We start from the raw sequence: 12,215 nt of genomic DNA, 5'->3' as shown, positions 1-12,215 counted from the left end.
CACCTGATGCAAAGAGCTGACTCATTAAAAAAGACCCTGATGCTGGGAAAGATTGAGGGCAAGAGGAGAAGGGGGCAACAGAGGATAAGATGGTTAGATGGCATTGTTAACCCAATGAACATGAGTTTGAGCACACTCTGGGAGATAGTGAAGGACAGGGAAGCCTGGTGTGCTGCAGTCCATGGGGTCACAACTTAGCAACTGAACAACAACCATGCATAAGGGTACTTACATAGCCAGTATGATGGCATGACACGCAGAGAGGGACAGGAGAGGAGACTGTGCTGTAGACAGGGGTGGGGAGAAAGGTTATTGGAGCTAAACCCTTATCTTCCTTAGAAGGAAATCAAGAAATAGTATCTAGACATGAAAAATCAAGAAAAAAGCAGCACATGCACACTATTCAGAAATATAGAGGTTAATTACCAGAAGAAATTAGTGCTAAAAACAGCTGCCTCTAGGCAATGGAAGCCAGGAGTGATGAGGGTCTGCTGGTTTTCATTATGAGCCTGTTAGAACTATTTGGCTGTTAATACTATTAAATGAAATGCTCGGGTTAAAAAACAAAAATACCACAAGGCCAAATCCAATGACAGAACCTAGAATGTCCCTTCAAATTGCTTTTAATCCAATAAAGGGACAGAGAACTGGGGACAGCGGTGGTGGGCTTGGGAAGGTGACTTAGAGCCGGCAGTCTCAGCCAATGTCTGTAAACCTGGCTTGTCCTCAATGTCTGAGACTTAGGAGAAATACTGAGGGTATGATGGGGCCACAGGCTTCCCAGGTGGCACTAGTGGTAAAGAACCCACCTGCCAATGCAGGAGACGTAAGAGATGCAGTTTGATCCCTGGGTCAGGAAGATCCCCTGGAGAAGGGCGTGGCAACCGACTCCAGTGTTTTTGCCTAGAGAATCCTGTGGACAGAGGAGCCTGGTGGGCTACAGTCCACAGGGTTGCAAAGAGTCAGACATGACTGAAACAACTTACCACACACATGACAGGGACACGGGGACTGGATGGCTATCCTTTGATGACTTTATCATTCCTAACGGAGTTTGGAGTCACGTTTAGAACTGGCGATGTGACTGCAAAGAGAGGCTTAAAATACGACAGTGGGCCTTGGCTTGATTTTAAAGAGTCCTGCCCCCATACACATTTTCCTAACATTTTTGAAGAAGCATAAAGGTACATTTTTCCAGAAGTCCATAACACTCATTTTGTGTTTCTCCAAAGTTTTGCTATTTCTTTGCTTCTTTTTTTTTTTTTCCCCAACTACAATTTTATTTTATTTTTAAACTTTACAGAATTGTATTAGTTTTGCCAAATATCAGAGTGAATCCGCCACAGGTCTTTGAAGTGACCTTAGTGGTCAAATATTGCTAAGAAAACATAAGTTCAACTTGAAAAAAAAAAAAAAGGAAGTCAAGACTCTGGGTACGATTTCTGAGGGCATTCCGTGTCTGATGCAGTGCATCCCATTTAGGACCCGGCAGGTTCTTAGGGAGCAGATTTGTCTTCTAAGCAGTGATAAAAGTTAATGGCAAATTGGTGTGGTTACTTTTTCAGCACAGCACCTTCTCTTGTTTAAAAAGGCCTCACCTAGAGATTGTCATACTGAGGTGAAGTCACTCAGAGGAGAAATATGACAGCCCTTATATGTGGAATCTCAAAAGAAATGATACAAATGAACTTATTTACAAAACAGAAAGAGACTCACAGACTGAGAGAAGGAACCTATAGTTGCCAGGGGGGAAGGGATAGTTAGGGAATTTGGGATGCACGTGTATTCTCTGCTATATTTAAAGTGGATAACCAACAAGGACCTACGGTACAGCCCAGGGAACTCTGCTCCGTGTTGTGACAGGCTGGATGGGAGTGGAGTTTAGGGGAGAATGGATAGATGTATATGCATGCCCGGGTCACTTTACTGTGCACCTGAAGCTATCACCACATTGTTAATTGGCTGCACTCCAATACAAAATGAAAAGCTTGGAAAAAAAAAAAAAAAAGCTTCCATTTCACAGCTGGGATTTTAACCCTGTATGGATTACCACCATTTTCAGTACCGTTTATATGAGGAAGCTTCGCCCCGGACTAGGAGGCTGAAACGCATCCTCTTAGAACGCCATAGTCAAAGAACCCCAGGAATGTGATGTGTGATGTTCAGACCAGTGCAGTAGTGGGGCTGCTGATTCGGGTCAACAGTCCAAGCTCCGTTTGTTGGCCACACAGGGTGATTTCCTCTCCCACCCAGTCCACTTCTGTACTCTTTGCAGTGATTTTCCTATTAGTGAAATCACGTAGATTCGTATTTGCACATTCATAAATGTGTCCTCAGCATCTTCATTTTTGTCATTCTGTCATCAGCCCCTTGTGGGGTGTGCCTTTCAATGTCACTGCTGATCCTTTACCCCATGAAAAGCTGCTCAACCTCACACACAGAAACCCCAAATTAAAACTCGGAAACCAAGTGCATGCTTCTGATGAGCAAAGATCAAAAAGGTGGGTGAGGTAAGATGCTGGTGAAGGAACAGGAGGAAAGGAGGTAGTTCTGGGGCGACATGCCCCCATGTCCTCCGTAAGATGTAGAGTCACGGGGTCAAATTTTACACGCAGGCGTCCTTTCCCGTGGGGCTTCCCAAGTGGCACAGAGGTAAAAGAATCTGCCTGCCAATGCATGAGATGCTGGAGACGCGGGTTCTATCCCTGGGTCAGGAAGATTCCCTGGAGGAGGAAATGGCAACCTACTCCAGTATTCTGCCCTGGAGAATCCCATGGACAGAGGAGCCTGGCAGGCTACAGTCCATAGCGTCACAGAGTCGGATACAACTAAGTGACTACGCACGCACACAACGCCCTTTCCCAGGTCTCTTTCAGGAACTCTCTCCTGATATTCCAGCTCACTTACAGGGGCATTTGCTGCAGCTCTGTTTGCAGCAGTGAGACTAGAAATGACTTAGGTGCACCTCTCAGAGGGCTGGTTGAGAAAAATCACGCAGGGGAGACCCATGGAGCCATTCAGATGTGTGTGGCCACGAAATGATCTCTAAGACGCTCTATAAAGTAGCGCTCAGGACAGGGAGGGGAGTGTGTGCTGCTGCTTGTAAGAAAACACAAGGGCTCTGCACACACAGGAGCACACAGAGGGCCTCTCTGGGGAGAGCTGAACAGGAAATGGGGTGTGGGGAGCCTGTGGAGAAGGGAAGCGGGTTTTGGACTGGAGGACACTGAAGAGGAGCTGTCTACTCTTCGCTCTTGCATGAAGCCTTACCGTTTGCATGTGTTCAGTTCAGTTCAGTTGCTCAGTCGTGTCCGACTCTTTGTGACCCCATGAATCACAGCACGCCAGGCCTCCCTGTCCATCACCAACTCTGGAGTTCACGCAAACCCACGTCCATCGAGTTGGTGATGCCATCCAGCCATCTCATCCTCTGTCGTCCCCTTTTCCTCCTGCCCCCAATCCCTCCCAGCATCAGTCTTTTCCAGTGAGTCAACTCTTCACATGAGGTGGCCAAAGTACTGGAGTTTCAGTACTTTTGAAACTTTGCATGTGTAACTTCCTCCAGAGGTCAAATGTTCTCATTAATGTTTTAACATGAAAACACTGGAAGATGGAGACTATCTGCCACCACTTAAAAGACCAACGCCACCCCAGTGTGCAGGCTTGGAGGAAGTTTACACCAGTGAGTAATCAATAAGTCAACAACAAACTCCTCCCCTGACAGGGAAACACAGGGCTGCAGGCCTGGTCACCATGCTGAAGCTCTCTGGGCAAAAAGTTTCCTCAGCAGCAAAATGATAAGTTTGACCTAAGTTGTTCTGTAAGGCTGTTTTCGGGCACAAAATATCTGATTGTTCATTTAAACCAATTTTGTGTTCCCAAGGAACAGTAAGAAAGCTAGTGATGGGCTCTAGTATCTGGTCTAAATGCTCTTAGGCCATCCATTCCAAATAATTTTACACTGAAGCATCCTTCAAATACATTCAGAGCACAGAATTTATTGAACATAACACGGAGACGGCTAGTACGGAAAGTTCACGCCTCGGCAGGGCAGGTTTCATCAGGCTGACATGGAACATGTGAGAACATGCTATGAATGGCTCCTTTGATCTGGACACTAAGGAAACCCACCCCCTTCCCTTTGGGAGGTGGAAAATCAGCCACGAAACCATGCATTTATTACATATCAGATAACCAACACATACCATGGTAAAGAGTCCTCTCCTACACCAACTTTTTAAATGCATTCCACGTCAAAACGGGTCATACAACTTAAAATACGTAAGAACGATGAAAATGAAAGCATTCTAAGACATGTCTTAGAATACTCAATCCCCAAAATGTTAACATATATCGAAGTCAGGATAAAAACCCTCATCACAAACTGCAGAGATCTTTTTTTTCAAGACAGGGAGATGTAAGCTATGGAAAGAACAGCATGTGTTACTGAAACTACTTATTTTCACAAAGAGAGAGGAGGTGAAGAGAACATTTAAATAAAAATAGATCATTTTGAGTTTCTTATAAGAAGTTCCAAATGGCAGGAGCTTATAAGTTGTGTTTTTATAAGGAAACGCTAGTAAGAGAAATGAGAACCAAATGCATTTTGCGTGTTTCTCTCTACGTAGAAGAGTGAGTCAGTTCACTGAGGCTGCTTACGAATGAAAAACACAAAACGACAATCATCCCTGTTGAGTAGTTTCTCAGCATCTCACTCAGGCTCTGACACTGAGAAGGTAAACTGACCGATGTTTGCTGAGTGAGGGCTGGTGAAGAGCAAGCGGCGGTTCTTGTGCACATGGTGTCAGTGGGACAGACAATAAACTCTGACCTTTGAATCCAAAGAAAATTATCAATGGAAAAAAAGAGATATTTTTAAATGAATGCTGCACTAGAGGCTCACAGATGAATTTAGTTTACTTCTAAAATACAAAGGAAAGATGGCAATGCAGGCACCCAGTTCATAAAAAGAACCAGACCTTTCTGTATTACGTGGAAAAATGTCGAGTCGATGTGGGAAACACACACGCTAATTTATTATCTTAAATCACAAAAACTATGCATTCTTGTTAGCACTAAGCCTTAATGAAATCGTGTGAAGATATCTGATTTGTCTCCCTTAGTCGGCAGTTGCTGAAGGGCAATGAACAGATAATGTAACCTTTTCTGTTCTGGCCAGACTTGTTGGGCGTCAGTCAAACAAAACCCTCAGGGGCTACAGCCGCACCTGCGGAAGCCAGGGCCAAGCTCCCTTGGCTCAGGACACAGAGGTGGGCAGGACAGGAAGCCAGCACCTGTCCTGCCCCCGCATCCCTGAGCCCGAGGATTAAACACACATCCACCCTGCAGTTTGACAGAGTAACTGTAACAGGGCATTGTCACAGGATCAATGTTTTCTGGTTTAAAAATAAACATCAGTATTTATTCAGCAGCAGCAGACTATTCATATTACCCCACCATACTGTTTTATTCAACTGACATCTTTTAATCAAAGCAATCCATATCATGGCAACATTCCCAGGTATCATAATTGCAAGTATTTATGGCAAGTTAGATGATAATAGCTTTATTTCTGTTGCTAGTTCTTTCTTTCTTCCCTCCCGATTGGGTTTTCTAATGAGTTATTTCCATTAAGAACACCTAAAATCATTATAGTCATTGAGACAACTGCTCACCCACCTCTACCAGCTTCACTTTTAACTATTACACACAACTGTTTATGTGTGTTCATGTCTTCTAAGTTTTCCAAAATACCTCTGTAATGACAATAAAAGTGAAATCTTTGCTTTTCATGGTGGGGTTACAGTGAACAGAGGGAGGTCGGGTCTGCCGACTTGGGGGTGGGGGACCTTGTGCACCCTGACGTTCCTGGAGGCCGAGTTTCATGTGCACCAGGTATGCGGCTGACGAAGATTCAGACGCAGGAGGAAGCGGGTTAGTGAATTTATCTTGCTGGGGGTGCACTTCCACAGCCTCCCTGGCCTGCCTGTCAGCTGAGGCGCTTTAGTGGGGTCTGCTGTGGCGGCCCCCCTTCGGTGATTTCCCGGAGGGGTCTGGGACCAGCGGCTGTGCGGCTGTAATCCCCAGCAGGCCCCTTCTGTGATGCTGGTTTTTAATGCTGGTTTTTGCTTCACGTTTCACTTACAAGTTATGTAAAGCCTCCACGGAAAGCCTCATCATCACCTTGTGAGACAGACTAGTCATTTTCTTTCTCAAGCCCCCAAATTCATTCCCCAGGAGCGTCACACAGCAATCTTCAGGCAATGAGAAAATGGAAAATGCATGTATCTTCACTGTCTGAAGTGTGTTTAGTTTCCAAAAGAAAAATAAAGAAGCATCTGAATGAGAGTCGTGACTCCATCTGCTTTGTATGTAAAACCAACTACAGAAGGGATGAAGGCAAACACAGACAAGGTGCCTGAAGGGCCCGTGTTGCTGAGATGGGCCCCCGCTAATTCACCGAGGCCTTTCTTACGGCCCCTCTGAGGGGTTTTTGAAGCTGAAACAGCGTCTTAGAGACTTAGGCCCTCGCAGGAGGCTTCCCAGAGACTAACTTTGTTCCAAACTAGAGGTTCTAAGAAGTTGTTCCATTTAACCTCCTGGAGGCTTCACTTCCTCTTGGGCAAAACAGAACCCTTGCTCCCCAATGTATCCCAGTTATCATGAGGATTGAGTCAATGAAGCAGCAGAGAGGAAATGCTCTGCGCGGGGTGGCGAGGGCATCCTCACAGCAGCGACTTTCTTTGCAAGGTTACCATCAGAGAAGCTCTGAAGAAGGCTTTTAAAAAACAAGAATATTCTCCAAATCCAACTAGGCTGGGAACTCTGAGGGACCCCACTTCTCATGGGGCACAGGGGGTCCCGAGTGCCCTTTCTGGTCTTGTGGGACCTGCTCGCCCAGCTGGAGTCATCAGTCCAACAGTGTGGCGGACCTCCTGAACACAACCCATTCCTGCTCACATCTCAGCACCAGCGACTGCCACCCAAGGTTCACTGTGCAAGGTCTCCAGAGAGGGAACTCTGGTGAGTGAATGAATTACTTAGGGCTCCTCCTGCTCCAGCCCCACAGCCTCAACAGGAAGGGGCCATGAGACAAGCTGCTCCCGCCCCAGGCCCCAGCGAGACGCATGTCAGTGAACTGCCATCACCCACAGGGGGTGCAGTGGCCTCTCCACCTGCCAATGCGGATGTTACTCAAGTGTTCAAGGTGACTTTCAAGTCCACATCCACCTCTCTCGGTATTTTTTTACCAACAATTTCACAAACAAACTGTAAACAAAAACTTGTAAATGAGCCAGTTCTTTAGAAAAGGAACTGAAAATGATAAACAGCATTCTATATTGGCGTGGATCCTGAGTTTGCAAATATATTTTTGTGTGCAAAAAAAAACAGACACCATTTGAAAAATGTTAAGCTACTTACATATGGTATATATGCTACACACACACAGCCTGTTTGCAAATTAATTTGAAAGGCTATTTAGCTGTGAGCTATCACTGAATTCAGTTATATCTGACTCAACACAGCCTGCAAGTCCAATAGCGATACTTTCCAATAGCAATTCTTTTCCTGGGATTCGTTTGAAAGCATTTAGGTTTTCACGGATCACTGGAGGTTCTTCATTTTTTCCCCCTTCTGTGTTATATAGGTATAAGCTGTCTCTCTAGGCATAAACTGTCCACTGGTAAAAATCAATTTTGATTTTATCAGTATTTATTACCGCTGGTGCCAGCAGTTTAGACGACTAGAGAGAAGGAAAACATGCAAACTAGGAGGAGAAAAAAAAAAATTAAAGCCAGGTCCTCATGCCTACAAACAACACAGCCTGCTGATCTTTAAGAGGTATTCCCTATGGTGCCAAGGGAGCCTAAATTATCAATTATCAATCAATAAAAATTTATAGGACTCTGTTACTGCTTATAATCTTTTGTTATCTGTGAGCTCGGGGGTGGGTATTTCTAAACCAGGGAGGGCACTGCCCTCACAGGTGCTATAAGCAGTAACTAGGGCTGCAGGCACTGGAGCAGCCTGACCATGCCCGCCCAGCCTCCCTTCCCAGCCGACACTCCAACCAGCTTCAACCTAGCTTGTTCCAAGCCAGTTTATTCCAATGACTTGACTCTCACCAGCTCAGGACAGAATAGTCTACGGGCAGGACCACCATCTACCTGCCTCACTCTCAATTTCCAGGAAAGACACCCAAAATCTGCACACTCTTCCAGGCTCAAGATCTTGAGTGTCCCTGGCTCTTAAAATAATGAACCAGAGCGGTAGCTGACCAGGGTCACTGACATGAGGTCTGGTCTTCCCATCACTACCTTCTCTCCCTGGTGGGGGTTCCCTTCTTCCACTCAATCAGAAAGTTCAACAAACTAACAGGTGTTCACCAAGTCCTAACCCCTAAAACGGCCAAGAGGTTTAATAAGATGACTAGTTAGAAGAGACAACCTTGGATTTTAAATTTTGATTTTAGGTCACACACACACAAATAGCCCACATCCTCTGAGACGCGGATTTCCTTTTTCTAGATGTACACAAAATACTAAGTCATTTTCAAATACCTGAAACACAGGTGCCCCAAACACTCTTTTTGAGAACTTAAGACACTTGATACAGGCACCAGCAAATTTGTCTCATGGGCCAGATCCCAGCAGCTGTTCTTGTGAATAAAGTTTTATTGGCACACACGGCAACCTCCTTGAAGGAAAAGTCTTCCGACTCCTGATCTAAGGAAATGGGACTGCACTACAGCCACAGGCACTATTTGTGCGTGCTCAGGCACATCCAACTCTTTGAGACCCCATGGACTGTAGCCAGCCAGGCTCCTCTGTCCATGGGATTCTCCAGGCAAGAAACTGGAGTGGGTAGCCATTTCCTCCTGCAGGGGATCTCCCTGACCCAAGGACTGAACCTGCATCTCTGGCGGCTCCTGCACTGGCAGGCAGGCTCTTTACCGCTGAGACACCTGGGGAGTCCCAGGCATGATGTGAGGCCCTCCGAAGCACTGCCCTTTCAAGGCCAGGAGTTGCAGCAGATTTATCACACAAAGATTAACCTGCTGCAACTGCTACACTTAACAGAAGCTGGCAGAACGCACACACTTCCCTGCTCAGTCTTCTCACCCCTTTTCTTAAGTATCTGGATCCACACGGAATGGACACTGGAGACTAACTTATAACTGCTGGCAGGGATTCCACAGCTTCATGCAATGGGTCTGTGGTTGGGAACTAGGTCTGTTCAATGTTTACCAAGAGTGCTCAGCATGTAAACATACGTATTTCTCATCCATAGGGTCATTTTTCTTTTTAGATAGGGGTCATTTTTAAATCAACCTTCCAATGACAAAATAATAATGATAAAAATAGTACCCCCAACCCACTTAGCAAAAGTGACAAAATGACAAAAGATCTCTTAATTTGGGGGCTTTATTTTTTTTTTTTCTTTTTAAGATGCTACATAGTCAAACAGAATTGGATTGGTCTTTTACGGCATAAAATTAATTCACAGTCAAGCTCTCCATCACTACTTGACGGCTCATCCAAAGTTCCTCTCGAAGCCCCTCCCGCACCACCCCCCACGCCCCGGCCCAGCCTAGCTGGCTCCCTCTCCCCGGCCCCTCTGCTGCCTGCCTCTCTCGCCCTGATTCCAAGTCAGGGCTGCCTGGGAAGGTCAGGACCACACTGGGGCATGGGTGCTGAAGTGTGGGTGGTGGTGAGAAGCAGAGAAAGACAGCACAGGGACCGGCTACCCTTTCCCCTAGACAGTGACCTCGAGCTGACTGCCGCTACTGAGAGTCCTCTCCCCACGGTGCCTATTACTTATCTACACAGAAAACATTTCCTGGCAGTTGTTCTCCAACGTTCCCACAAGCACACCTCCGTGTGTGCGCGCGCGCGTGCGTGCGTGCACATGCGCGCACACAGCCCTGAACCTTCGGCAGCAACGCCAGCTTCACTCCATGGTGTTAGGTAGCACAGGTGGGTTTTAGGCCACAGAATTAATTATAATCTTGTGACAGAAGACATGAGATGAAATACATTATATAAGTTAAATATGCATTAAACATCTCTGAATAATAATTCAATCTCACTACATGAACCAATAGTTAGCTAGCTTGGTCCCTTGAAGAGAACAGCATTCAATGACTTTGACTTCCAGAGCGTCGGGTCAATCAGCAACACACACTCCCCACTGCTGATGAGCACAGCCGATGCTGCCACAGCGCCGTTCTTGGTGCCTTCAGGCCCTGTTCATCAGTCCCCAGGAACTGATGGCCAGGGTGGGCATGGAGAGGCTGCCCACAGTGAGTGAGTGGCACGGGGAAGGACATCGACAGGGTGGGCTCCAGCTTCCCAGAGGCCAGCACCAACAGACAGGGAAGAGTGTCGTGTTTGCAGAGAGGAAATCCAGCAACGTGGACCAAGGCTATGGACGCTTAAAATGACATTTACAACATGCCATTACCATTTAATCATGGTTTCCCTTGTCATTAATAAGGTTCACTCTTTGCCCCAATCATTTACTATGCATTTTAAACTTTCTAAAAGATTGTTATATTATGTTCTATTTGTGTGTGTGTGTGCATGTGTGCACGCGGGCGCACACAAGCGGGGAGGGGTAATTTAAAGGCAAGACCTGTGAGATGTCATCATACATTAATTTCTCTTTACACATGGTTATGATAAATTTAAATCCCACACTATGGCGGACCCATCAATCCAATCCCCGGCTCGCATGCTGCCTCTACAAGGCGATCTTCCCTATGATCACGCCAACGATGAAGAAGAGGACGACAAGCGCCAGCAGCCGGGTGCTCAGGCCCTCCTCCTTCCCAGCCATGGCTGACGCGGGAGCGGGGCTGTTGCTCTGTGCTGTCTTCCTCATCCGAAGGCCGTCTTCCTCCTGCGGAGCAAAGACACATTTCAAAGACAGTCCAAGGCACCAGAAGCGGAAGGCAGCTGTACAGCTTAGCAGAGGTTTGGTGGGGGCTGGGGAGGGGGTGGGCAGGGAGTTACGCCCAGACTCCATCACACGATATGGTCCCCACCTCCTCATTTTGCAAATAGAGAAACAGCCTACAGAGAAGAGACTGGCTTGAGGTCCCTCTTCCTCCATGCATCCACCACAGTCTGCTGGTCCCTTTGTCTAAGGCAGGGCACTAATGTGGTTCTCTGAGATTTATAGAAAAAAGTTCTTCACAGAAAAGAATCCCAAGAAATGACCAAGTAGGGGACCTGGATGCTTTTAAATGTAGAGCTCCATGGTTGATACTTGGTGAGTTACATGGAGACTGCTGGACTGAAAATGGGATGTCTGTAATATCAAAGTATAACTGAACTGCATAACACATCTCAAATATTTTCTATTTAATGCATGGAATTTCTACCAAAGAAGAAACAATCTTTTTCCTACATATGAAGATAACTTGGCCACATTTTCCCCACCTACACAGACCTGTGAGAATTGACACTTTTCCTTTCTTCACAATCCCAAATAGGGCACACATCAAGGCCTTCCTGTTCTAATTACCCTCAATCCATCCCTGACACCCTCCACAACAGCTGCACTTTCTTTTCTTCTCCTTCAGTTCGTTCACACTCATCAAGTGTCTGATAGATCTGACGACAAGAGACAGCCAGCCCCTTGAGCCCACCTCCCATGACACTCAAGGCCACGTCTGTGGGATTATCAGTATCTGTGGCTGTGTCTTCCTGGCTACTCTGGGGCTTATCTTAAGGGCAGGGACCACCCATGTCTGTATCCCACAGTGCTGGGCACACAGGAGGGTCTTAGGAAATGTGTGGCCAAATCAAAGTATGAAAGAACACAAAACAAGAAATCCTTGTTTTGCAAGATGAAGAATCTTCTAATGTCAAGACTGGTCTGATAATATTTTAAAGACACTTTGCTCGTGGGGTATGGCCAATATTGCTGTGTGCTGATAAATGACTGGTGCTATTCGATTAACTTAAAAAAAAGGGGGGGGGGCACAGCAAAATACAGCATTTATTTTATTGGGTTTATATAGAAGCTATTTCCACCTATTTATCACTTTAAATGGCACAGAAGAGAAATACATTCAAGAAGAAGCTTTAGGCGTATCTTAGACTTTTAGCCAAAAGTAGAGTGTCAGCTTCATAATTTACTCCATACTAACAGCAGTCACTGAATGAGGCAAATCATGATTACTGCAGAGAAAGACGAGGATGCCACTT

The 12,215-nt window shown here is 46.0% G+C and overlaps 1 protein-coding gene across 2 annotated transcripts in view; it reads right to left on the bottom strand.

The window, feature by feature from the left end:
- Window positions 1-3,972: 3,972 nt before the first annotated feature.
- VAPB (VAMP associated protein B and C) overlaps window positions 3,973-12,215 on the bottom strand; it is a 53,050-nt gene continuing 44,807 nt past the window's right edge. The window contains exon 6 of one of the 2 annotated variants that reach the window (XM_027559003.1): window positions 3,973-10,902. In XM_027559003.1, the coding sequence (XP_027414804.1) occupies window positions 10,744-10,902 (159 nt within the window). In that variant the 3' untranslated portion in view covers window positions 3,973-10,743. The remainder of the gene's footprint in view (window positions 10,903-12,215) is intronic. The other variant, XM_027559004.1, reaches the window with a different exon arrangement.

Source organism: Bos indicus x Bos taurus, chromosome 13, assembly GCF_003369695.1.
Source record: "Bos indicus x Bos taurus breed Angus x Brahman F1 hybrid chromosome 13, Bos_hybrid_MaternalHap_v2.0, whole genome shotgun sequence".
NCBI classification, from domain to species: Eukaryota; Metazoa; Chordata; class Mammalia; order Artiodactyla; family Bovidae; genus Bos; species Bos indicus x Bos taurus.
This window is presented reverse-complemented; position numbering and strand designations above follow the sequence as displayed.